General features: G+C 48.8%; 1 protein-coding gene across 1 annotated transcript in view; it reads left to right on the top strand.

Annotated features, from left to right (window-relative positions):
• LOC144168637 (secretin receptor-like) overlaps positions 1-27,847 on the top strand; it is a 223,913-nt gene that overhangs the window by 141,040 nt on the left and 55,026 nt on the right. Inside the window, exon 2 of the mRNA XM_077697583.1 lies at positions 24,859-24,994. Within this exon, the coding sequence (XP_077553709.1) occupies positions 24,871-24,994 (124 nt within the window). The 5' untranslated portion in view covers positions 24,859-24,870. The remainder of the gene's footprint in view (positions 1-24,858; positions 24,995-27,847) is intronic.

Raw genomic sequence — 27,847 nt, 5'->3', positions numbered from 1 at the left:
ACGCATAGTGAATATTGATAACAAGGCGAAACTCATTATTTTTGTGGGGGACAGTACCATCTTACTTTCCGGTTCCGATAGCGATGATTTAGGGGTAACATTATGATTTGTAAACTTATCCCCTACTTCTTGTGGCATCGCCTTAGTATTACCCAGCAAAAGCAAAGGTAATGTTTTTTTTGAGGGAGAAATGAAATAGTCAAGTTAGATGTCCCTATTATGTGCTCGGGGCAGGAAATTGAAATTGATGAAAAATACAAACGCTTAGGTGTAACTTTTTTCTTGACGCTTACGTGGGATTCTCATGTCGAGAACATTTGCAAACGACTATCTTCATCAGCCGGCGCTTTGTTACGTTGTAGTGCTTTACTTCCAACTACAGGTTTATTATGCGTTTTTTGCATCCAATGTGAACCATTATAGTTTAGTATGGCTAACTTCTACTAAGCGAACTATTAATAAGGTGTTTTTTTACAGAAAAATGTTTTCCGTCACATCGCTGGTCTTGGTTATTTGGCCCCTACACTACAACCTTTTCGCTCGTATGAGATGGTCACGGCTGAGAACATGTACAATTTCCGTATCTTACGATCATTTTACTGGTCTTCCCCCCCCCCCCCACCCCCCCCCCCCCCCTTCACACAGTTCTTGATAGCTTCTCCCTTATTAAAAGGCAATAACCATCCTGTTAACACGCGCAACAGGGATATTTGGCTATTCCTTCTTTTCGAGTGCAAAAATCAAATGCTGCAACATAACCTGCGTTATATTTTGAATAAATTTGGAACGATATTGAAACCTTCTTTAAGGGAACTACGGGAAAAATTTGTGAATAGGTAGTTTTAAAGTTTCCATACTTTTATTGTAATTTTTACTTTTCTTTCACAATTGTTCATGTCCATGTGTTTTGCTTATGCATTCAATTGCTGTTTTTTTTTTCTCCTCTGGTGTCGCCTTTTGCTATTGCGATGGTTTGTATTCTTGTAGCATTTGTACATTTCCCCGATGTATAACATACATTCCGATTGTCAATGATCAAATGCACACGCAGTATTGATTGATGTATCGTTCTTTGCTGCTTTGTACTGGTTGTCTAGGCCCCCGTCAAGCTGTCCCCCTTGCTTTGAGCCCAGGCAACCAACCAGTAATATCTGGAGAATAAAGTGTATTGAATTGAAATGAACTGAAGAAGCGTTCACCAGAGAAGACGGAATCCCAGACTCAAAGAAGGATACAAATCACGGGTCCCGTATTGCATCAAGCTACATATTATGCACTGACATTGTTAAGGTAATGCTGCGAGGAACTTTTACACGTACCATGATGCTCACAACTACAAGTAATTCTGGTTGTGAAGTCTTTCTTAACTAGGAGTACGTAATATATAACTGGTAGGAAGTCTTTAATAGGAAGAAGTTACGAAAGAAAGAAAGAAAGAAGGAAAGAAAGAAGCAAAGAGAGTGAGAGGGAGGGAGAAACGTTTATTGAAACAGTGGGAGAGGGGGAACGGGAGAAAAAGCTACGAGCAGCGGCTGGCCATCCTATTTCTGTTGGTAGCGTGCTGCGACTACCATCTTCGCACGAGAGAGCAGCTTTTCCTGATCTTCGAGCTGGCAGTTGTGCAAAAAAGGATTCCCGTAACGTGGCTATAATTTGTTGCTTATAGCCGCCATTTGCTTGTATATATATAAAAAAAGCCATTAAGGTGTACAAATGGGACCACAGGGGTAGCGAAACAGATAATCGGTGTCACATTAGGGTTAGGAAGCCAGCGTAAGGGATACCGGAACTAACTTTAATGCTATAAAGGAGAATAAAAAGCACCGGTTTTAATTTCTTAAGCTTCTTTTGTTCAGTGTCTATAACCTATCACCCCAAAAGCGAAGCGCACTGGGGGTGGACGTCCAAATTAAGCTGCACGAGTGATCGCTGTGGACATTTAAACTCGGTTAACCGATAAGCTTTATTGTTTACATTAAGACGCGAGGAAGCAAGCAAACGAAAAACACGCAGATAGAAAATTCGGCTTCGCACGATTCAGCTACCACTAAATGAGCTGAACGGTTCAAACTGACGTTTCATTAAGAACCGACGGTTCGGCGCTCAAAGTTACACAATGCCGTTATCCCGGGTCACCATCGGGGTAGGACAGAGCGTCGCTCAAAACAAGAGGGAAAAATAGCGTTAACAGCAGAAGACAGCAGCACATTTCTGCAGCCAGGCTAGAGAACCTTGCTTCGGCAAACTGGAGCCCGAGTAAGGCTCAAGTTGGTTGCACGGTACTTTAAGTGGAGGGAGACTTGACAGTTGCCCGCTGTGTGCCTTGAGAAGGAGAGCTTGATTCCGTGACAGGCACCACTGGTCACTGAAAGACTAGGAGGAATGAGAGAATGGGGAAGAGACAGAAAAAAGGAGAACATCGTGTGGAACAAGGCGCGGTAAAACGGGCGGAACTTAGAGCGATTAGGAGGCTTAACTGCAGCTTTTGTTTCAAAGGGAATTCAGCCGATGTAAAGCTGGCATTGGTGGCGCGGATTTAGGGTGGATACAACAAAGAGGTAGGGACGTTTGAGGTCCAGCTTAAAAATAGGAGCAAGATGTAGGAAATGCAGCTGAAAAAGGAAGTTGCCATAGCGCGCACGATTACGCGTGAGAACAAAACTAAACTGCTAGAATAAAAGGAACAAACGATTAAATAATAAAACAGAAAAGACGCACTGAGTCATATCGAAAGCCTTTGTGCTCCCCTCGAAAACTCTGCTCTTCTTACTGGGGGACAGCAAAGTTCTAAAGTTTCGTTAAGGATATAAAAACACAAAAAGAGCTTTAGAAACTCTGAAGGTATTCAGAAAATAAACGTGAACACCAAAAAACGGTAAGAGTGGATTTCGTACTTATCCGGTCGGAACGATTTTTCTCAGGCGGTCCAATTAACGTCGTTGGTGTAGCACGCGAACTATTGCGTCCTAATTTCCGCCCGTATGGCCGCTGGCGTCGGTCAAGAAGTTGACTGCTTTGAACGTTAGCCTTGATTGGTGGCGCTTAGAATCACCGAAGACGTAACGGCGAGGTGGTGGTGGACATCTTATATAGAGGCCGACACGAATCCGTCCCGCACAGACAGAAAACCCCGAGCGCATGTGAGCGCGCGCCTCGCAGTGACCGCCTGGCGTACCCGGCGCAAGGCGCTGTGCACGACCTTCGCGCGGTGGCTTTAGCAAACAAGAAAGAAAACCGATCGCACGTGAGCGTGTGCCTCGCGGCGACCGCCCTGCGTCGTCCAGGCTTGCTCATGGGCTTACGCCACTTGGAGTATTTCTTCCTTCGTAGTCGTCGTCGTGAAGCGACCGGCGCGCCACGGGTCCGCCGCGCCGAAGGACGATGCGACGAATCTGCCAAGCAATCCCTTCCAATCCAAACGTGAAGACGACCACCGGACCAGCTGATGATGCTGAGGTCTACCGACGCGAGGACGCGCTACAAGAGGATTTACCCTACGCGGCTTTGCCGTCGGACGATGACGACGAAAGAGACGGCGACGATTGCTCTTTGCAGGGCGGCACAAAACGGCTTTGCGCTGCTGGGGTCCGCCTACTCCCTCTCTCCTGGGATCCGCTGTCTGTATGAGAAGAAACTAGGTCGAACCCAGCTCTGCTGTTTCTCAAGCCTTGCACTAATATAGGGCAAGCTGCTCCATTTTTTTGTCTACGAAGGCATTCCTTATTATACATAAAGCATTTTTATCGCATGTTCGGGATATCATCAGCCTCGTATTTATACCAGACCCACCTGCAGGCGGGCACTGGCATCGTCCGACAGAAGAGGCCAGGGCCGGATTGAGAAATTTCGGGCCCCGGGAATAGCTGCGTCCTTGGGGCCCTATACGACGACGACGACGATGATGGGGACTGGTTAAGGTCGCCTTATGTTTTGAAGCCGTCATCTCGCTGACCAGTAGTGAATTTTGCATCATTTTTATGGGTACGGGAGGCTAATTTTCTTACTGGATTTCTAACATTTTGCGATGTTTATTATCGGGCGTTAACGTTGAGGTGCTCTAATCGTTAATACATCACAAATTCACAATCAATCGGAGTGCAGCATCAGCACCCAGCTCAGGCCGAAGAACAGACGAACATTTTCCTAAAAAAAAAAAAAATATGTACCGTTTAAGCTTCAAGTTATAACACATAAAATTTCAAAAGACGTGTGTCCAGTTGCAACCTTCAAACATTTAAGTAACCACAGAAATCATATTTTCGCGAACCATTCCGGTGATTCCGGAACATCAAGACGATGCACGCGGCACGAAGTCGTCCACGTGATTCGCCTGAAACCTCCCTACGCAAGATGACAGACTTTTTTTATTTGTTCGGACTGTCCGTTTTATTTTACCATCGGGTCGACGCACTCTTAGAGGGGGGGGGAAAGGGGGGTAATGCCGTGAACCGTGCGTTGAATATGTTTATTTATGTTTTGTTTTTGCTGCCAGGCTGCGCCAGGCTGCGCCGGGCTGTGTTATCGGTGTCCTAAGCGAATCGCATGTTCCATTCTTTCGCTCTTATGCCGCACGGGTTAAGTCATTTGATAGGGTGAATGTCTCACCCTAACGTCACTAGTCTAGAATAGTCTTCTTTGATCCTCAGTGTTCTCCATGTAATTTAACTCTATCGTCTATAGTGTCGTTACGCTGGCCACACTTCTTTCCGCTCTCTCCTCACCTTTACCTTCTTTTTCTGTTTTCATCTTTTTTCCCATTGTTCCGCTTCCCCACGTGTAGGACAGCAAACTAGGCCACAGCCTGGTTGACATCCCTGCCTTTCCGTTACCTTTATTCCTTCCTTCCTTCTTGCTTCGACGGTTCTTGAAATACTTGCGCCGAAAGATAAACGCCCGCAGAGCTGACGCCGCGGTATTCGATTCGCTGACACTCGCCTCCGCACGCCACACTGCTGCTTCGCCACCTGTGTATTTTTTTAGCGGTTAGGGGAGCACAAGGTGGCTATAATAAACTTGTTTTTCCTTGAAAACAACTTCCTCATCTTTGGCTTCTCGACAATATACAATGATTTCCCATTTAAATCAAAATAAATCGTGTCAAACTCTAACATCATCGTTTGGGACAGAATCGGGAGAAAAACAACTCCCCTTTCGGGGAGCATTGATAAAAAAAAAAGCAAACTGGAGAAACTAGTGCTAACCTAAAACGAACAAATCTTACATCTAAAACGGTGTCTCACTGGTTTTCACACTCTCAAATTCACACATTGCTTTGTCAAAATAAATATCTGCCGTCAAGTCCCTTTCGGTTGACATCAGGGCTAGAAAATGCAGTTTTTTTTTTTTTTGCCGAGAGGGAAGCAAAATCAGTTTTTAATTAGGGATCGTTTGAAGAAGCGCTCAGCATCGCAGTTTATTACAGGGATAGGTAGATATACCTAAGTGTAATTGTGGACATCTGGAAACAGTGATGTTCCGTACTGGGAAAAAAACAATTCCATTTCTAGGATAAAAAAAATCCATAGTTTCTCTAGAATTCTTGTTTTTTGGTCAGCGAGGGGTTGGCTGCAGGGTACTTCCGTCTTTCGCCTCTGTATTGGTCGAGCACGTCCCGGTAGGTGCACAGGCGATCCTTGGTGTTGTCGGCAGCGTGTAGGGCGGATTGCAGGGGCTCTCGGTTGGTGAATGCTCGAGCAGCCTCGTTGGCCCGTTCGTTGCCATCCAGGCCCGCGTGCGCGGGCGTCCATATTAAAGTGGTTCGGGTGTCTACGTTCTTGTCCTGCTGGGCAAGGACTCGCAGTGCCGCACTGGAGATTCTCCCCTTTGTGAAGTTGCGGATTGCAGGTTGGGAGTCGCTGACAATTTTCCTCGCTCGGGTTGTGGCTAGGGCTAACGCTATGGCTAGTTCTTCACCTTCTTCGGGGTGTCGTGTTCGGATGGAGCAGGCGGTGAGAACCTTTCCTTCCTGGTCGGTGACAACTGAGACCATAGCCCTTCGCTGTTCGTAAGAGGCAGTGTCCGTGTAGACGGCTTGAGGTTCTCCTTGAAGCTGTCTCCCTAGCGCTAGGGCCCGCATATATCTTCGCTTTTCGTTGTAGACTGGATGCATGTTCTTGGGGAGGAGAGGAATGTAGATGCCTTTGCGCAGTTCGGCTGGAACAGTGTGTTTTTCTCCGAAAGATCTCTCGTACGGGATGCGTAGGCGGTCGAGGATTTGCCTGCCGGTGGCCGTCTTGGTCAGTGGGAGACCGTGCTGCTTAGCGAGGACCCTGTCATCCAGCGTTGGGCCGTCCAGAGGGCCGAAGACGCCGCTAGGAGCCAAGACATCCTCGCCGTCGTCTGAAGCACACCGGCCATAACTAGGCCTTTCCTCTGGACACAATAAAGTTACTTCCTCCTCCTCTAGAATTCTTCGCAAATTTCCCTGCATTCTCGTTTTGTAGCTGCTAGATCTTTATAACGCACATTCCTGTTAGATTTTGGAGTGTTAGCCAGTGCCACACACGTCTACTTAACGTAGCCATCCTCACGCAGATGTCGTTAACAAAACTCAGTTTCAGCGTGAACTAAATACCCCTACATCTTCCGCTCAGCAGCATTTGAGTATGCATTTCACGTTTTGTACCAAGCAGCATGCTTAGTTTGCATGCGAAAGCTCTGAATGAAGACTGCCCATATGAAAAAGAACGAGGTGCTGTTGGGTAACGAGAAAATTTTGGCTCGTAGCGACCGCCCAGCGTTCCATGCATACGTTTGTCAAGCCACACATACCCACTTAAGGAGATTGGCCGAGATTGGCCGAGATTGGTAAAAAAAAAAAAAACTCGAGCGTTCACCATAATCATGACAACACTTTCTTGGACCGAGAAAGACTGCAGCATTTGCCGTAATCGTGGCGACGCTTGCTCGGAACGAGACCGACAAGTCATACCCTACGCCCCTCCAAAGTGATTTCCAATGATTAATCACTTCCAAACAAAAATGAAAGGAGCTCACTCTTATCGAAAAAATGAGGGAGTGAAGGTATTTGGGGCAGCGAAGGAGAAGCAAAGCGGCTGCAATCGTGGGCATAAACATCCGTGATGGTCGCGAAGATTGCGTACAGCTTCGCTACCTTCAAGCCTTAAACTGAGTTTCAAATATCTTAAAATGTGTTTAGTGGTCTGAGGGAACATCAGTGTGTTCGTAACTTGATTGCTGCTGGTTAGTGTTATCCCAGTTATTACGCGGCCTTTTGACATCACTCATCTCCGATTACAGTTTCTTGACGTTATAAAAACGTGCGCGGTCTCGTCCACTCTTTCAGCACTGTCATCCTAGTGTTTTGGGCATAGAGTCCCAAATTCACTCCCCCTGTTGTTCCGCCGTAAGCTTTAACTAGCAGTTTTATTGCGCATTGTAAAAAAGGTCTGGCACCATCTCAGATCGCTGCACTCTTACCAGATACACAGAGGAACGAGCCTATACACTAGAGTATGCGAAAGACCATACATGGGCACGCCTTATTAGGCTTTACAACTACAAAGGAAAAGTTATATATGCCAGTAGTATAGTCAGGGAAATGGGTCTGCCGTGTTCGTGGCGCCAGACCAGACACGAAATAGAAATGAAGACGCCATTACCCCAAGTAAGTTACGCTTTAGGAACTATTCAGAGTAAGCTTTATTGCCCGCCAGCCACTACTACGAGTAAACATCTGGGTGAGCCAGCAACTGCATAATGGTGCTGCAATGGGGAGGCCACTTCCACTAATCCACAAATCCGTCCTTGCGCCCGTAGTGTGCCCGCGAAAAAGCGCTATATGGGCGCCAGGGGGAGGTCTGAGGTCAACCGTGGTCGGCAGGCGAAGGCCTACAGGCGGCGCCTTCAGGCCTAATGAAATCACGAGGAGTCCGGGGAGACGCAGCATTGCATTAGGGAGTGTCGGCCGTGCGGGGACCTTCTTCGGCTTCCGCTGCTGCTACAGCCGCGTCACATAGAGGCCGTATGCAGAGTATGGCCGTCGTTATGACTGGGCCAAGGAAACTGCACGTTTCTGCGTATGAATCCCGGGGCCACCCTTGTTGACCTTATCCCCGCAAGGCTAATCCCTCAGAGCCGCTAAGCCGTCGAAGGCTGTTTCTAGTTTCGTCGTTGTGCTGCCCGCATGGGCCAAGCCATTTCTTGCGTTTTTTTGCACCACCCCTTCAGATTATGCCTTTTGTTAGAAGCCGGAACGCCTTTGCAATATTTTCTTCAGCAATGAAATAATTTTCTTTATTTGTGTGAAATAACCACCCACAAATATGTCACGTGCAGCGCTGCATCAACCGCGAAAAAATTGTAACAAAAAAAATCCAGCAGAAAGTAAGATAATTAGCTACTAATGTGTAGCATTCTTTTGCCGCCTGTCTTGAGTGTGAGTTTTTTCCAGCTAATTTTTTGTTTTTTTTAATCCTGCCGAGCAGTTATCTCCAATTACACTATTCTATCGATTACAGATGAAACTTCTGCGATATCTGCATTTTTATGGAAATGCAGGGCGTTACTGAATCCTGGCTGGGGGGGGGGGGGGGGGGGGGTATCGGCAAAGATTGCTACGCATTAAAAAATCACATGCTATTTGAGCGATTTTTCAGAGCGAACACACAGTGGTAATGTTTCTTTGGGGTAGTATTTCTTTTCCTTTTCTATCAACAAAACATGGCCTTGGTGGTTTGAAGCAACTCCTTTAGGTTCTTTCGTCCTCCATTTCAATCATAATATTTCCGACCCCGCTTCAGCGCATTTCGGCGTTCTGGCATTTTCTCGTGCTCGCATATCCACGAATAGCGTGGGAGCGATTGCCGTGCTACGCCACCGCGTCTGGCTAAAGAAATGAGCCGCACTCGTTTGCTCGGAGTATTAGACAAAACACTAAAACTATCCGGGTTTCAGCAGACGTCGCGATTGAACATGAACGGCTGTCGGCGGAAGAGTTCGTCGATTTCAAAATGCAGCCTGCCGAGCCGACGAGCGGGGAAAGACTGCAAACACGGATTCTCACTTTTTTCACTGCGGGATGACGACTTCGGCTTACGCGTGCAGAATATTTCATTGCGGGAGTTTATTTTGTCTACCGCTACTCGGAAAGCCCTCGCAAGCCGTAATTGCCGTAATTGGTGGAACTGAGCCTAGCAGCCCAATTAAAGAGTATTGGTGGCAGCCGTCGTTCAAACACCGATAATATCCCACGCGCTCGGGATATTACCCCTGCGCAGCTCGACCCTGGAGACCCAGAACAGCCTCGTCTCCATGGGGCCCAACACGTCAAGGCGGCCTTTCAGAGGAAAAGGAGGGAGGGTTCACGTAATCTCACTCTCCCTCTCTTCGCCATTCGCTATGTTCCAAGGCCGCACGTTGTGAGGAACAGATAATAGGTGGTCCAAAAAAGTTGAAGTTGCGCGAGCCGGGAAGCATGAGCGGGGATCCCTCGCCAGGAATGGGAAAGAGCAGTACGGAAGGGGGTCGGGGGAACACTCTGAAAAAAAGGTGACACATAACGCGCCGGTGGTGACAGGTGTGGCCGCAAAGTTCAGCGGAAAGTTTAACATCAGATCAACAGGAGGCTCCTGGCAGTGGCAACTGAGCGGAACGAGTTTCGGAGGCTGCTGCTCAGTTTAAACAGAAAGATCAGCAGCACATTAACAGAAGGTTCAACAGGGCTTTCGGCTGCACGTTCTTCGAACATTCTATGCATTTCCTGATATTTTTTTGTCTCACGGGAACTGTGCATTACGGCGCCACGACGCCTCAGCTGCTGCTTTTAAGTGCAGAACACTTTAGGGGCCCGCCTTGTCGCCGTAGCTGGTTCACTGTCACAATGTCTAGCGACTGCCGGAATCCGGTGGCCCAGCCAGATAACGGACCGAAGTAGATCATAAAGAGAATTTATTATAAACCACATATTAGCGCGCAGCGACTAGATCCCCACGGCGTTACGACGTGACGGAACCAAACACACGTTTCCAAAAACAAGCGGCTTATATAGTCTTAAAGGGGCACTGACACAAAAATTTAGCATCTTGTTTTTTTCGTTGCGATAAGTAGCTAGTGACCTACTTATAACCTGTAGAAACCTCATTTGCTTCAGCGTGCGACGGTTGTTTAATTAGAGGGATTTTAAATGCGGCCAGTCGCAGTTTCGGTTTCAGCGAGTGCCGCGAAACGATGGATTTTGTGGATTTTGTGTGAACAAAGCTGACCACGTGCCCGTCGGAGGGATATCACAGAGCAGAGCCGCCGTAGCACTGTCGAATCCGCATCGACGGCAGTTTCTGCGAATGCCCCCAAGTACTGATCTCGTGAGGCGCTTAATTAAAAAGCGACCGTGGATGTGACGCAGGCGCTGCGAGTGCAAATGCTACCGCGGCTAAAGAACGACGCGCGACGCTCGAGACGGTGGGTGGCAAGACGCGCGCTGGGAGCAGCCGGCCGGTCTGCCTACTGGTCCGCCTACAGATGTGTTCGGCTTAGCACTGCGGCGGATATTCGAGTGCCGCTCTCGTAAGCGGTGCAGATGACAATTTTTAATGCAACCCGCTGTAGCGTAGTATTTTGGTCACATACTGCCGCTACTGTAGCATGAAGATCGGAAGGAAAAAGTCGAGACGTCGAAGAGGTTTTAAAGGTTAACTTGTTTAGTTTACTTGTAACATTGATGCAATATAGCCCATACAAACGTCAAACAATTACATAGATGAAAAAGACAGTCAAAAGATTCAGAGTACTTAGCGAAACATGGTTGGCGGGCAAAGGGCTCCCGGCGTCTGGCCCCGACGATCGGCAGCAAGCGGCTCTCCTGGTGTTGCTCGCTCTTGCTCCCCAGAGGGGCCGCGTTATATTTGCTTTGGGGGGACGCATTGGGGGAAAAAGCGCATCCTAGCGTGTGCGGACCGGGTGGGAAAAGGCTAAGGCACACCCGCAGCCAATCAGGAGGACGCTTCTAAGCACCAATCAGACATGTCCCCGCCAAAGTGAAAAGGACCAAAAACACAGACACAAGGTTCCGACTCGAAAACGCGCGCTTGGAGAATTACGGGCGTAGAGCAAGTAGTTAGACAAAACGCACTAAAGTAAACAGGGGAAAAGGGAAGGTCGTCTGAAGAACACGGAGCCCGAAGGCGAGCAGCGCACACGCCACAGGGGGAATGGAACGCCGCGGCCGCGGTAATACAAGCCGAGGCGAGGGTTCGCTTCCCCCAGCAGCCGTCGTCTCCCGGTCGGCCGACGGGCAGACACACTCGGCAACACGTTTCTTAGAAAAAAGGGCCAGGGCCCAGCCGCGTCCGAAGCGCTTTTACACACACACTTGGGAGGAAGAGCCCCGGCGGGCGCACAGAACTAAAAAACAACCAGAAAACATCAAGGGATCTCCTCTTCGCGACACCTTCCCCGACGGAAAAAAGAGTGCCCTCACTCTTGCACAAAGTTTAAAACATAAGAACACATTTTCGCCAACTTACAGCGATACTGAAATGACATGGCATACGAACTCAAGAAGAAGAAACACAAACTCAAACACAGGAGTTGGCAAACTATCTCCGTTGAATCAGTCAATGCACACGCGGTCACTTCGTGGAGTTCCGTTCTTCACTTCACGCACAGTCTCTTGTCAAACACAGGCGAATACATTTCATTTGCGTGCAACACTAAGAAAATAACAACACATCCACCGTGAATAACATAGAAATAGCACGCACACTCTAAAACTCATACACTAAAAGATCGAAAAACGAGCTCCGTTAGCCGGTCCGCATACTCAGTTCTGGGGAGCTCGACGCGAAACAAAATGTGTCCTTGGACAACAGGTCGCATTAACATGACGCAAAGTAACTGGCTGGACAAGTAAAGGTAATCACCAAATAAAGAAGACAGAAGCGCAGTCTCAGCGGTCGCCACTCAACGAAATACTCAGTGCCTTACGGAATAGAATAACAAACGTTTCATAAGAAGGCACTATAAAACAGAAAAAAAATTATATACAAGGGCTCGCTGTATTGAACTCACGCACAAGTGGAAATCTGCGCACTTCAGCCACTGTTGGGCACTTTACTCGACACAACATTTCTGGATTCAACCCAACTCGTTCAAAACAGCCCTACTCGTCTCATGTATTTAAAGAAGAACCGTACATTCGTTAAAACACTCGAAACTTACACAAAGAAACAGCTAAAAAACATGTTACAACTAAACTGCAACCTACGAGGCACAAAAACTTGACGGTCGCGCGTATGAAGTATGATACATAATAAACATTGGCGCCTGACGAAACCTTCCAGACGCTCCTAACCGCTCAATGCTCCGATACAAACAATAAAATAAACAAAAAAAGAACATTGATACACACTTTTTCATGAACAGGAGCGGTAGAAATGATAAAGATAACACATGATGAAATATTTGCACACAAGACTTTAAAAGTATACGTATCGGCTACCCTACATGCTAACAAAATAAGAACAGAGACTGCCGAATATCAGCAGTGGTGAGAAACCTTCGCCCACCCGACGCACTCGCAGAACTGCACGCCCGCGGGCTCCCCCCGTCCGCGGCATCCGGGTCACCCCTGCTGGTGTCTTTGTACTGTACTTCGAGCAGCGGCGTGCAGCGTAAACATCTCTCAACTCCTCGTTTCCCTCAGGCCCCCAACCCCGAAGTGGCTGCCGTATATGCTTCAAGACAAAACCTAACTTCGGTGGAAAGGAGCCGAGGAAACGGATATCAGCAAATATAGCGAGATCTGCGCAAAAATCAGCCTTTTCATAGGCGCGTGGGGGCTTCTTCTTCGGGGCTCCTTCGCCGGGAGAGCCGAACGCCTGTGCCGTTAAGATTCTGACTACAAAGCTGTCCAACTCCCGCGCGAAGAGCCCACATACCCCACGAAAAAACGGCTGCACGCTCATAAATGTTGCTTCAGCATCCACAGCGGCTAGTTACATAAGCAGGCTGGTGCTGGCAAAGAAAATGAACCAAAGACAACCAGTCAGCGGGCGCCCCGGACTAGCGGAGAAGAAAAGCCTACCGGCCTACAGCAACGCGGTGCGCCGAGAGGCAAAAATCTCTCACCTTACTGCGTGGGCGGGAAGCTCGCCGCCCCGATGGAGGGTGGCGGTCGCGGCGGCGCCCGGTCCGCGTCGGGGCCGGGGGCTCTTCCTCGCGGGAGCCGCTGGCGAGCATGACGGGCACGGCTTGCCTCGGGCTGGTAGCGTGGTGACGATCGTGGAGTTAGACAGTCTTTTGCGCTGTCGCACATGTCGCTTGCCTTGAACGCCCATGGTGCCCGGAAGAATGACGCGAAGTGAGATGAGTTTTGTCCGGTGCACTGGGTGAAGAGCTTGGCGATGAGCAGCAGGAAGATGAAAGATGAGTGGGGGGAGCCCATGATGGTAGAGGGGGTCTTCGCTACCCCGCACCTATCACCACTTTTGTAACGTAGTATTTTGGTCACATACTGCCGCTACTGTAGCATGAAGATCGGAAGGAAAAAGTCGAGACGTCGAAGAGGTTTTAAAGGTTAACTTGTTTAGTTTACTTGTAACATTGATGCAATATAGCCCATACAAACGTCAAACAATTACATAGATGAAAAAGACAGTCAAAAGATTCAGAGTACTTAGCGAAACATGGTTGGCGGGCAAAGGGCTCCCGGCGTCTGGCCCCGACGATCGGCAGCAAGCGGCTCTCCTGGTGTTGCTCGCTCTTGCTCCCCAGAGGGGCCGCGTTATATTTGCTTTGGGGGGACGCATTGGGGAAAAAAGCGCATCCTAGCGTGTGCGGACCGGGTGGGAAAAGGCTAAGGCACACCCGCAGCCAATCAGGAGGACGCTTCTAAGCACCAATCAGACATGTCCCCGCCAAAGTGAAAAGGACCAAAAACACAGACACAAGGTTCCGACTCGAAAACGCGCGCTTGGAGAATTACGGGCGTAGAGCAAGTAGTTAGACAAAACGCACTAAAGTAAACAGGGGAAAAGGGAAGGTCGTCTGAAGAACACGGAGCCCGAAGGCGAGCAGCGCACACGCCACAGGGGGAATGGAACGCCGCGGCCGCGGTAATACAAGCCGAGGCGAGGGTTCGCTTCCCCCAGCAGCCGTCGTCTCCCGGTCGGCCGACGGGCAGACACACTCGGCAACACGTTTCTTAGAAAAAAGGGCCAAGGCCCAGCCGCGTCCGAAGCGCTTTTACACACACACTTGGGAGGAAGAGCCCCGGCGGGCGCACAGAACTAAAAAACAACCAGAAAACATCAAGGGATCTCCTCTTCGCGACACCGCCATCGCATCATTAACTCCTTTCTCATGTAAGCCACTACGGTCGGGACTTGGGGACAATTTCGTGCAGCGGTAACAAGCTATCACTCGAGCTACCTGCGCCGGCCTGGGCCACTTCGCGGCCGTGGCCGCCGCCTGCACAGCGACCGTGCGGCTAGCTCAGTGGGCTTTTCGTGCCTCCGGAGCGTTTTCGCATCCAATGGTAATAAACAGTAATAGAAACAGAGTGCCTGGAATCGCTGTAGAACTTTGGTCGCGGCCAGCTGCCCGATGAGCTGACGAAATCACGGCGCCTCCGCCGCCAACGATCGGGTCGTTCGCTCTCGAGAGCAGAAGCTCCGCCCTCCGGCCCTCCGATTGGAGCGGCGAGCCGGGCGAGCCCGCGTAAAACGGCGGTAGTGCGGAATCGGCAAACACAAACTCGTGACGTGTTTGGATGTTGTTTATTTACAATTGCGCGTGGTCCTCTGCTGGCTGCTCGGTTGCGTTTGCACACTTCAAAATTGATTTTAAATATGTTCTAGGCTGTATTCGCCGCTGATATTTTGCAGATGATGTATATGTGTTCCCACCAATCTATCTCCGACGTTATCTCGCCTTCAAAATTTTGTGTCAGTGCCCCTTTAACCGTTCGAGACACCTGAACCTCTGGTTCTTGTGATGCATCTCCATGTTGGTTAGCGCAAAGAAAACTGCAGGTACATTTGATTCAAAATCTGTGTATATAAAAGGCAGCCCCCGCGCCTGTTTAGTTAGGAACGCCCGTGTGGTTGATTTTTACCTAGTAAACGAAAAAAAAGTGGCCCCCCAAAACGACGCACTAAGGCGCCGGCACGTGAGGGATGAAAGCACGCGCAAAAAGAACGAAATTCCCGCTGGCGCTGTTCCAGGCATGCACGGGGCGAGCGAGCATTGCGAAGGCGGGAAAAGTTTAATTGCATTGGACAAAGCTCCGTTCAGTTCACCATGTGAGGAGTGAGACAGGGAGGCGAAGAGCGTGATGGGTGGTAGCAGGGAGCAGATGACGGCTCCGCAGCCCATTATGGCGAATCGCTGCATTGCACTTCGACACTTTTCACGTTGTTTCAAAGGAATCAATGCATGAAAAAAAAAAAAAAAACTAACAAAAGCTTAACTTTCTAACCGCACTTTCAATAAAAATTCAGGGCCATATCGCCCTTCGAATGTGGGTGACCAACGGACCTCTAGAGTCATTGTGAATTAGTAACGGTGGTAACTGCGGTTTTATTAGCGCCATGATATACACTGACTGACGTACGAGTAACTGCCGACACATCATGCGCGTCAAATCGATGCGCGTACCACGCTGGACGGTCGCTTGAGTCGCGCATCTGTGTGCCCTCGCACACCAAATGTCTCCAACACGAAACGCGCAGACCACTCCCTTTAGCAAACTTGGAATTCTGAACGAAGGTATGAACTCGACGGAATATGTACAGGGACTAGCCGCTCCTTAGCTTCATTGAATCTCAGTAGACGGTGTAAAATCGGTAATGAAAAAGTTTATTCTCTGGGGTTGTAGACGTATCCATTCGTGGGGGAGAATAGCGGCAAGGCACCTTTAAACAGAGAGGCTACACGCCCCGCACTCTTTTTGTCGTCCCCGGCATCCAGGGACGCCGGCATATACGAGGCGTCTCCAAGGAGGAAAATTCAATAGGGAGGACGGCGTCTTTCTGGTTTTCTGTCGCGTGCTCGGCCGCGGCAGAGTTACAGTTTCTGTGCCGGTGGCCATCACCTGCAAACAAACAAACAAACAAACAAACAAACAAACAAACAAACAAACAAACAAACAAACAAACAAACGCGAACACACGCGAACGCGACGTGCTTCAAGGACACATGCATAAATTTGGATTCGCGGGAAGGCGTTTTGATGGGAGGGCATGGATATTGTAATAGCAGCCTGTCCTAATACGGATCCGCCGTGAAAATATTTACGGGAGGCCAATTTACTGACATGGTAGGGTATGCGCTGGCAGTGGTGATGTCGGCTTTGTGGCAAATTTGTTTACAAACTGACTTTTCTCCCCCTTCCTCCCCTCCCCTTCTGAAACTTCCCCACAAACCCTCCACTCCCACTAATTTCCTCCCCTTCTGTCCTCCTGCCCACTTTATCGAGGTTCCCCACAGACAACGACGCAGTTCTTTTTTTTTCACATTTATAATACGAGGGTACACCACTACTGGCACCTTAGAAATGACACAGCATGGTTGAGTTCTTTAAGTTAATGTTTCCAGAGAAAAAGAAGCAACAGCGCTAGAACGTTTCCTTCGCTGAGCCAGCCTCACGCTTGTTATTTTTTGCTCGCGTACGACCAGCCTTGTTTCAAATGAATCATGTATTTAAAAAATGAAGCGAAAGTACCATCCATTTACATGAGCATATCGTGAATTCATTTATGCTTGACGAGAAATGTTCGTATGCCCCCACTACAAGTTTCCCCGCTGCCGTGTTTTCTCCTGCCATACAGCAACCTGCGAGCGGCGCATCTATTTGAAGGAACCGAAGCAGCTGAAAAATCTCACGAGGATTAACTTCAACTTGGCATGCTTGTTTCGTTGCGCTCGAAGCGCGTCGACGAGAGTGCAAGCGTGTGAGCTTTATTGAACCGAACAATTTCGTATGCGCGCGTGCGTTATTTGAACGGCAGCAGCGGCCTCGGCCTTTTGGGCTAGCTTTCCCACGCGTTTGTTTTTTGTGACGAGCGGGAAAAGGCTCTGCTACGATGAGCCGATGCAGCCACGCAAAGCCAAGCTGAGGCAGAAACCCAGAATTTGTTATCGCTGATGACGGGCGCGTTTTACCTGAGCGGCGCTTCTTTTTTTTTTTTTAATTTTGCGTAGGGTCTTCCTTCGCTCTACGAAAACGAAGCAGCGGCTGTCGCTACCTCGATCCGCATAGGAGGAACATACCGCGTTACGGGTGCGAAACTTGTTAACGGGAAATACAAACTTCGTTTCCTTTTTTGAAGTGTTTGCAGTGCGTTTATCGTTGGCGCCGGGGCATAAGGCTAACAGCCGGCTTTATTATCAAGAACGCGCTATAAATATTTTGACAGCGTCGTCGTAAGAAAAGCCTTGCGCTTTCATAAACGCCGCGAAGGGCGCAACGTGAACGTACCAGGGTTTGGCGCCAGCCGGTGACGTGTACGGTATGAAAACACAAAACCGTTATTTTTTGCTGTTTTTGTAGCGTGAGCTACACTGGCCGAGGTTGAGCAGTTTCGCGTGGCTCCTGGAGAGCCGTGCTGCGCATCTGCGAGGAGCAGTGCCGTCTCACGGCGCACAGCTGGCGCGCCGGAGCCGCCGCTGCCGCGACTGGATTGGATTGGATTGGATTGGATTGGAAATCGTTTTAGCAGCAGTAAGCATGATAATCAGTTAATCCTAGACAACCAGAAAACTTAAGAATAACCAGCTGAACCTTAGCTCACTCTACCCTATGTCATGGCATAGCCGAGCTAAGCCACTGCTAATTTTTCTTCCCCTGGGGAATACAGGCGGAAGCAAAACTTCGATTTCAAAATTTGTGGATGTAGAACGTAGAAGTAGCACCTGTAGCTCTGTGAGGCTCGTCCAACGCTCGCTTGTTCAAAACCATCTGGTGTGTGAGATCGCTAGAATTATCTGAGTTTAAACAGCCGTGAGCTAGACATTGTTATGTCAAATGAATTTCGATTATTTCACGTGTATTAATCGTGCTGTAGCATAGGCGATTTTACGCTGGACAGCATGATGAGATTCTCCTGGAGGAACCCCTCTAGCGACCGTCTCCGACTGGTTCTGGTGGCCGACTTCCCGGCCGGTCTCACCTCTTGTGGACGCTCGCTAATTCCGGAATGCGAGAAGAAACTTCACAAAACAATGAAACCCTTCGAACGCCTCAATGATTTGGCGTCAACTTTGTTTTACGGCGAAACTGCATACCTCTACCCCCAACGGTTCCACCGCCGTGGGCAAAAACGATCTCTATCGGCATAAACGCCAAGGCGCCAAAGCCTCAGGGGCCGAGTGCATGCGTCAGGCTAATCAGACAGATTCGTTTAGGGAAGCCACAAAACAAACATCGAAACCGCACTGTGGATGATAAGGTTTATCTCCCTCTGGAACAACTCGATAGAGGGTGTGCTCCCACACCTATCCCCACTGTGTGGATAACGAATGCCTTGTGTATCTCCCTCGTGCGCTGCTCACGATACCGCTTCAAGACGATGGTGTTATCAAATGCTGGCGAGCAGCGCTGGAATTGCTGGCCCTTTGCACAGTGTGCAGCTAAGTTGCCGCCAGTGCCTGCCCGGGAAGCGTTGGCGTGCTCCCTTATTCGATCGTTAATGCAACAGCCCGTTTGCCCCACATAGCGTTTGCCACACGAGAGCTTGATCTTATACACCACGTCTCCTACACACTTTCCAAAGAGATTGGCACGTTTATTGCGGCATCTTTTGCTGTTTACGGGACCCGTATTCACCGTACCACACTTACCGCTAAGTGTCCAAGGCGCCGAAAAGGCAGCACGGACGCCCGCGCGGCCACCCGCCTGCCTAATCCTATGGGACACGCTATGTATACATATGAAATCACCGCAATTCTTGGGGCCCCTTCTTCTCTTGTGCTTGGTGTGCGTTGCTTGTAGGCTTCCCATAGCAAAGTCTGAGCTAGCGTGCTGAGCAGCTCGCGCGGAAAACCTGCACCGTCAGCCGCGCAATTTTGTCCTGAAAACAGTACTGCACACCATGAGGGCATGACTTTTCTAATGAATTTCGCATTGCGCAAAGAGCAATGCCACGCTTCACCGACTTTCAATTGGTGATGTGTATGGCAGCAGGCTCTTTTTAGAACGAGGCGCATATATCTAGCAAACATTATCATGGCGAAAGTGCAACACTAGATAAAGAAATCTGAGGCTGTTATCCAATGGGAACTCATACATTAAGGTGAAATCATGAATGAAGTTCTCGAAGGTGGTGACTATCACCTGACAGCTCGCGTGACTAGCCTGGTTTGGAAAGAAACAAGATTGAAAAGTCATTCACATATCGTAATACGCGCGCAGAGTTGTTTCAATCCAGGCTGTCCAAGAGGGCACGGTGAATCCGAGCTAGCAGAAGGTCACTTAATACGGGTGTCAGCCGAGACCCTACGCACACACCATACTTTTGAACGTAGCGTTCGCCAAAAACTTCCACCAAAGAGGAGCGCAGGTAAAACTGAAGCAGCTCAATGGCGCCCGGGCCCGGTGCTGATCACACAAGCGTTCTGGAAGCGGCCGGCGCCAACTCGTCGATGGCTTCTTGGACCACATCCTGCGGTAGCGAGCAGTATAGGTCCTTGATGTCTACCCGGACGCTATCACTTCGGCCGGACACAACTGCTCGAGAAAACGGGAAGCGTCCACGGGGCCCCTGACAAGAAACGGGTCTTGCACAGGCAACGCGGAGAGATGCGTCTGAAGGAAGGCCCCTACCAACCGTCGCAAAGTGCCTCTTTCGGAGACAATCCCGCGGATAATCGCGCGGAGATAATCGCGCGGCTGACGGGTGCAGGTTTTCCGCGCGAGCTGCTCACTACGCTAGCTGAGACTTTGCTATGGGAAGCCTTCAAGCAAGGCACACCAAGCACAAGGGAAAAAGGGGCCCCAAGAATTGCGGTGGCACCGTATGTATACATAGCGTGTCCCAAAGGATTAAGAAGGCGGGTGGCCGCGCGGGCGTCCGTGCTGTCTTTTCGGCGCCTAGGAAACTTAGCGGTAAGTGTGGTCGGACAACACGAGTAAGTGTCGGACAACACGAGCAAATGCATATAGGTAACTCTCAAAGGAGTTTCTGAGCACTTCTTTGTTGTTTTACTTACTTTTTTCCCCACAACTATACAATGTGCACGTTAATTCTCATTTCAGAGTACTCCTATAGGCGCCTATATAAATAGATTGGGATTGGGCTTGGGGAGGGTACTTTGGAGAGATGAGCAGCACGGCGACTGTCCTAAGGTTCCGCCAATTTTGTAGGCAAGTCGGCTGCTGATTACCAGTCGTGTGCACTAGGCATCCGTTACGCAACGTTTACGACAACCGCGTGCTCGCTTCCACCGCCTTCCAGTTATAAGACCCATTAGTTCAGCAGCCAGATCCGGACCCTGCAGAATTCTACTCCAAACGCAGTTGCAGCAGACGATGATACTACAACGCCATTCCCACTGATGACATCCCTCCCGGTCCCACCACTAATTCAATAGTGAGGTCTATAAGGAGAGAGCGCGTCGCATTATTGCAGTGCCGTAGCAGTAGAGCTGAAACTTTATTGTACCCATACCACTTTCACGAGAGGTTTGCCTTGGTGGAATAGTTCTTGCAAAATTGTACAAATTTTTCGAAAAGCGATGGCAAAAGTGATGAGTAAAAAATGTTGTGCACTGTTGTCCATTACGCAAAATTAGAGTAGGCAACCATTCTCACAAAAAGCTCCGTCCCAAGGGCGAAATAATTTTACTCCCCTGGCACTGTTAAGGCCAGACATAAATATTCCTGCCTGCGAAAATTGCGCTCCGCCTGCAAAATTACCGCTTAGTGTTCGTGTGTGCGCGTGTCCTTATCCCTTTTGAGAAACGAGGCCTTGCCTTTGGCGACTCGCTCGAGGGGGCCACGAAGAACAAGATGCGGCTAGCTTCAGTAACCGCGTCGATATTTATGACATGCCATAAACAAGCTTCGTTGCCCGCCTTCAATATCGGCCCGAAAAGCCGCACTGCGTTCGAACGAACGCTATTTTTCTTGGCGTAAAACGCGCCCACTTAGATTGGGCTGACAAAGGAACGACAAAGACGAATGGTCGCAGCCTCCCATGGGCGGCATCTCCACCCTCCCACCTCGCTGCCGACAACGCATCCTCGGGTACAACGACAGTGAATGAAGTGTAAAAGCGAGGGGATCTGCGCCGACAAGTTTTTCGACGCGCGAAGCCCGCTTTGGTGATGCTTCGAAGCTCTCCACGTGGAAAAACAAAGGCAACCTTCGATGTGCACTCACACTTTTCACCCTCCGCGTTTTTTAATCTTTTGGTGTTTCATGGCTCTCAATTACACTATTATTTTCCCCCTTCTCGTGCTGCACAACAGAGGTAATCCAGTTGTATGTGTGGTTTGTCTTTCCTGGTTTTTTCTCGCACCTCTATTTTAAGCATCATATACTGGCGCTAAAAATATCTAAGCAAAAAATTAGCAGTGGCTTAGCTCGGCTATGCCAGGATATACGTAGCGTGAGCTAAGGTTCAGCGATCCCATCCAATCCAGTCCAGTCCAGTCCAGTTCAGTCACTGCTCCTCGCGCATGCGCAGCACGGCTCTCCAGGAGCCACGCGAAACAGCTATGAAGCGGCTCCGGCGCAGCGTCAGACTTGGCTACTGCGCAACGAAGGCGCATAGCTGGGCACGCGCCCGGCGTCTGTGCGTCCGCCGCGGCTATTACTTCACTCCTCTGGAATACGCAGACCGGCGAATGTGCAGACCCACTTTTCTACACAACCGTACTCCAATTGGATTGGATTTCCAATCCAATCCAATCCAATCCAATCCAATCAAATCCAATTTAATGCAATTTAATCCAATCCAATCCAATCGGCTCCAATCCAATGCAATGCAATGAAGTGCAATGCAATGCTCCTCTTGCTTGCAGCGCATGGCCCTTCAGGGTCCATGCGAAACTGCTCAAACTCGGCCAGCGTAGCGTACGCTACAAAAGGACAGTGGGCTCATTCGCCTAGTTCCTCCATTTTTACCACTATCATCTGTGTTCTATAAGAAGACAAGAGGACCAGCCTTCTTTTAGGAATTTTATGCGTGCTGCATGGCGTGAGGGCATTATATTGAGAATGGGACAGTGCATGTGATGTCCGTTTTCTTCGTTGCCGCTTCTGTCTTGGCGAGTCGTGGAAGCGTGGAGGGAAATGTCGCAGAAACCGGATAAAGGGAACCGGTGTGTGAGCGGGTGGCTGCCTGAGATAACGAACGCTAGCAGGAACCCGTGCTTCCAGGAAAGGCTTAACTTTTGCGGCGTGAGAGACGGCTAAGTGTCCGAGAGGATGGTTGCAGGCGTCTGCTTTCGGCCATGCGAGCTTACGCGTACGTCGTGCTCACATGCACACATACACACGCGCTTCCTTCAACAAAAATCTGCCTTCCTTCATGGGAGTGTAATCTCAAAACTATAACAGTTACCTATACGTTTCGCCCAATGAGACTACCAGACTTTTATTTTTTTCTCAAGTAATTTTCAGCAATGTAGATTCGCCAAGATGCAAAACATCCTGATCTGACGAGTAAAATGCGCAGTCAGCGGCTAATACTTATTATTACTTCGCTTGATTCGCAGCTCTGTCGACGTGAGTACAATGAATACCTGCAAATACTGGTATGGGGTTAAAAATGAAATGTCAATATATTTTAGATAATGCTTTTAATAGACACGAAGAAAAGGTGGCAATAAGAATTGCGATATTTCCAACATATTAAGATCGAACAGTCCCAAAGTTTTCTAATCGTACCGTTGTGGGGAACTCATATTAAGTAACTGTTGCCATATTTTATAAATCACTTCAGAGACAACAATTTTTATACTTTCTGAAAAAAGGCGCAAATAAAGATGGCGACGCAGAAAATAATGTACTCAGGACGACGCGCTACATATTTTGTATTTGTAATGTATCAAAACCATCTCGCCCAACTTTCAGCCATGCTGAACTTAATTTGAACACCGTCACCAAAGGTCGTTGCGACATTCAGGGACATTGCCAGAAACATTTGGAATGCTGGCCAATGGGCCAGCATTCCAGCATTTCATCGGCTGCCGTTGTTGATCACAGCACGTCTGCCATCCCTGTCTGTGAGTCTTTTTACACCTTGGTTGTATCACTCGATTCGACAAACACATGACCCTACCTTAACTATGCGGGCGTGTCGCATCCTGAAATCCCTCCCAAGTGTTGTGTACAAGAAAGAATCGTTTTGGCCATTTTTTAACGCGATACAGAGAGAAATTACAACCAAGCAGGAAGCAAGTGGGGAATTACATGCTCCTCGCTACAGCTATAAAGAGCATTGCCAGCCAACTGCAGTTCGGGCGCAATTTCTGCCGAATTAACGCACCTTTTTCTGTATCATTATAAGGCTGTAAAGGTGACCTCCACTGAAAAGTCGTCTGACAACTGGCGCCAGCATCTTCTCTTATCAAATGAACGTACCGTGTTATTACAAGTTAGCGGGAAGTCGGTGCTGCTCAGTCTTTAAAGCGCGTTCTAACATTTGGTACGAGTGCTGAAAGCGCCCAAACAAGGACGTCTTGTTCAGTAACAAAATCGCTTCTATGCACCTCGTATATCCAGAACAAAGCGTAAACGATGAAACCCTAAAACACATGCAGCCCAGAGTTAACACGGCACACGAAATGGTGGGGAAAAATAGCGTGGGTATCAGGTTGCCTAAAAGAAATTGCTAAACGTAGGTGGCGATCTATGGATGTGTAAGGAGGCAACAGAAACCCCATAGCATATAGGCCAAGCCGATAGTCCGCCAGTGGTGTCACCTCATACTTATTGTTAATCCGATATACTCAAATACTCAAGCAAATACTCAAATGCATGCAGTAGAGGTTGCTTGAACATTCGGGTGCAGTGTGCACTTTTATCTATGCACTCTTTTTTAGTAAACGCGTTCATTGTCCTGCCATGTATGCCGTGTTTTCCACTATAGTGTGCAACGGTACGTAGCTATCGTGTATGGGTCGTCCCGGCGAGTCTGTATCCGCTACGCCATGCAACGCCATCATTTTTTCCAGAACACCGAGATGCTGGTAGAGGAAGAGCGGTACGCATGCATGCACTCTGTGGTTATATATAGAAATAAAAGGAACCGACTCCACACGTTTTAGCGCATCCTACTTGATCGAGGAACTTCATTTTATTTGTTCTCTGGTAGCCAATGCCATTGAGGTGCGGCGCAAGTTAAATGGCGTCCTTATAGAGGCTGTGCTTGAAGGAGACATTTAGGCAAAGTACGTTTGAATATTTAAGAAAAAAAACTGCTTTGTCTTGATAACAATGATATCAATTTTATCGCAAGCCCCAAGATGTGCCGACTCCCCAGTCACTTTCCGGCGATTTCCCAATGACGACACAGAATCTTGTTTGCGCGATTGGCTGGCGGCCAAAGCAGCCACCATAAAACATGCCTGGGCGATGGTATGGCCTCTGAATGTTTCATCGTATCATTTAAATGTCAACGTGCAGTTACAACGCTGATAATTAAATTTTAGCACTGGCCCTTATTACGCCCCTCCTGCCCATGTTACGTCACTGGAGCGCGCAAGCTGAAATGTTTGTTTCATTTTTGGGGGATTAAAAACACGTCTATTTTGAGGGCTGGAATGTAGTTGAGTGACTTACAAAAGGCTTGTTCTCTGTTTCAAATTAGACGCATTTTCTCTACATGGCCCCTTTAATAGGGAGATGTTAGTTGCTCTTTCAAGGGCGCTGATTTCCGCTGTTTTCTGCCGTAGGATCAGCGGGCCATGCAGTCTCTCAGCAGCGGTTTGGAGCGCGCCAAGCGCGACTGCAACGCCAATGACTCCATGCCGGTACGCTACACGACGATCAACGACACCACTCTCCAAGATTCGGGGCTTTCGGGTAACGGTAAGTCTCGGCGATTCACATGCTTTACTAATGGAACTTTAAATATGAGCATAAAGTTCGTGCATATGAGGAGCAGCTGCTAAAGAGTAGCAAGAGGATTATTTGAATGCCTAAAATTGCTTCTTTCCGCAACGTAAAAATACTATCTTATCGCATAATCAGTGGCAGTTGCGTTTTTTTTATTGAAAGGCGGCGTGATATAGGCACATGGTATTATCCAAGTGTACTTATACGTGATCTGGAAGGGAATGGTGAAAATAAAACAAGGATGATGAAGTGACGGCAAAAAATGGCCTTTTAAATAAACGCGACTATATTGATCAGCATCTCTCTCCCATCTGACTCAGACGCTCGGTCAAAAAACCGCCGTTTGATGCGTTAAGGAACGAACACAGAGAACATATAACGGAGACTGTTCCAAAATACTAAAACTGCTTCCATAGATAACACATGCTCGCATTCAGCGCGAAGAAACATGCGGCATGTTTAAGGCAAATATAAGTGCACAATAGAGAGTACCAGCGCTCCTATAGTTAAAATAGACGTTGGAATTGTTTTTATGATAGCAAATGAAAAAGGACAACGCGTAAAAGTGGTATCATAGAGAGGCGACGTAAGATCAAGCAATAAAACTGCGAAGCCTGAGCTGCGCCAGGCACATAAGAAACAATTGGTCCTAATAGGTTCACAAAAGCAGTGCGAACGCGGAAAATTGAATTTCATTGGGAAAACCTCTGTTGCGTTCAGTATAGGAGGGCTGACAGAGGAGAGTAAAAACGTAATTGGTGGAACAGGGAGAGAGAAGACGTCAAGAGGGCAGCGGACTGTCGTCTTTCGACCACAATTGCACAAAAGCTAGCCAATGCGCGGCCTTTTTTTTTATATGCACCAAGTTTATGTGCACTAGGGTGACGCACAGACTCTGCAACGTAGAGAAACGAACAACAGCAACGACGACACCACCCCCACCGCCACCACCACGACCACCTAAAATAACGACAGCAACAACAGTAGCAACAACAACAATGACGACGACGACGACGACGAGAAATGCAACAACAACGGTGGCGACAACAACAACAACAGCGGCGACGATGGCGACGACGACAGCAACAAGCACAACATCGTCCGATTTGGCTCAGTGGCTAAGGCGTTGGGCTGCTGAGTACAAGGACGCGGGTTCGATTCCCGGCCATGGCGGTCGCTTTTATAATGGAGGCGAAAAGCAAAAACGCCCATGTGTACGAAATTTAGGCGCACGTTAAAGATCCCCAGGTGGCCAAATTAATCCGGAGCCCTTCACTACGGCGCGCCTCATCGCTTGCATTGCGTCGGCGCGTTAAACCCTACAATCCATAAATCAACATCGTCTGATTACACCTAAAAGCTTCTGGTGAGTTGATGATGATGAATAAATCTTTATTTGTCAAGCTGGTGCAGATGTTAGGGCACCCGCCCGGTGGGGGGCGTCCCTATTCCGGGATACCCTGAGCTCGGCTGGCGGTCCAGGCCCTCTTCACCAGTTCACTCTGGATCCCAAGTTGCAAATGCGAAAACATTGAGGTTTCAGGGAATCGGAGGTATCGGCATAAATATGTTTATTGACGCTTCCGCAGCCTTTGGAAGGATAGGAAAGTACATTAGAAAGCCAGGGTATGGGGTGATGGTGGGGTGGGATGTTGTCATTTTATATCAAACAAGTTACACCGGCAGAGATGGTAAAGCTGCCGAATCAGTGGACGGTGCCGTATACTGATTGCAAAGCTATCGCTCCCATGGCCTCGCCTTTTTAGGGGCGAAGCTCCTTAGGGCGTGGGTCTGTCCATCCTCGACGCATGTATGTAGCCACCTCTAGTTTAGTTCTTGGATTGTTTACTAGATGGCGTGGCTACCTCTAGTTTAGTTCTTGGATTGTTTACTAGATGGCGGTACTTGTATATGATGAAAAGATGCGCTTGGATTGTTTACTAGATGGCGTGGCTACCTCTATTTTAGTTCTTGGATTGTTTACTAGATGACGGGGAGCGTTGTAATAAAATCCGTTCGCTGTTGGCGCGCGCTCGGAGTCGCCCGATGGATAAGGCTGGAGATGTGCGAGCCCGCGAGGCAGAAGCGCTCCGTGAAGCTGCGCGACGACGCCGCCAAGATCCCAGCGTTCGAGAACGAGAGGCCCAAGCGTCACGGCAACGGCGCGAGGACCCTGCCGTACGCGAAGCGGCACGGCTGCGGCGCGAAGAGGATCTCCAAAACGTCAGAGAACGGGAAGCGGCGAGAAAGCGCGCGTATCGGCAGGCAGACCCCGATGCAGTGAGAGCTCGTGAGGCGTCTGCAAAACGCATCAGGCGAGCTCAGCCCCAAGGTGCCGACGCGCGGTTTAAGCGAGACTTTCTAGACGTTACGTTCGGACACAGATGTAGTGGGCCAACTTTCACTGAAGAGTCACGGTTTTACCGATGATTTCCCCTCAGGAGCTTCGCCCACTCATCATCATTCACCCCGTGGATATGCTGTGAATTTTTTTGTCTGCGCCGAGGCGCGCTGTTTACAAGATGTACAAATGAGCATGCCTCGGTGACTACAGAAAGTTTGTTGGTTTCGTATCAAAATAAATTCCAAAACATCTGGTGGTGCGCGTACTGTAGGAATTTGATGCTAATAAAATATCAAAAGAGAAAGATGCACTCCACATATGCTGGCTTTCCTACCCATGAACATATAATGGCAGGCGAAGAATGCACTTTTACACTGCAGTTTCGCCTGTGGTAACGATGATGGCTGAGGCTTCCCTTTCTAATCGGGGTGGCAGAATATCTCATCTCCCTTGCGTACGTAATTTAACTACTACTGCGTAAG

The sequence above is a fragment of the Haemaphysalis longicornis genome, unplaced genomic scaffold, assembly GCF_048455015.1.
Source record: "Haemaphysalis longicornis isolate Haplotype H1 unplaced genomic scaffold, Haemaphysalis longicornis Haplotype H1 scaffold_2, whole genome shotgun sequence".
NCBI classification, from domain to species: Eukaryota; Metazoa; Arthropoda; class Arachnida; order Ixodida; family Ixodidae; genus Haemaphysalis; species Haemaphysalis longicornis.
This window is presented reverse-complemented; position numbering and strand designations above follow the sequence as displayed.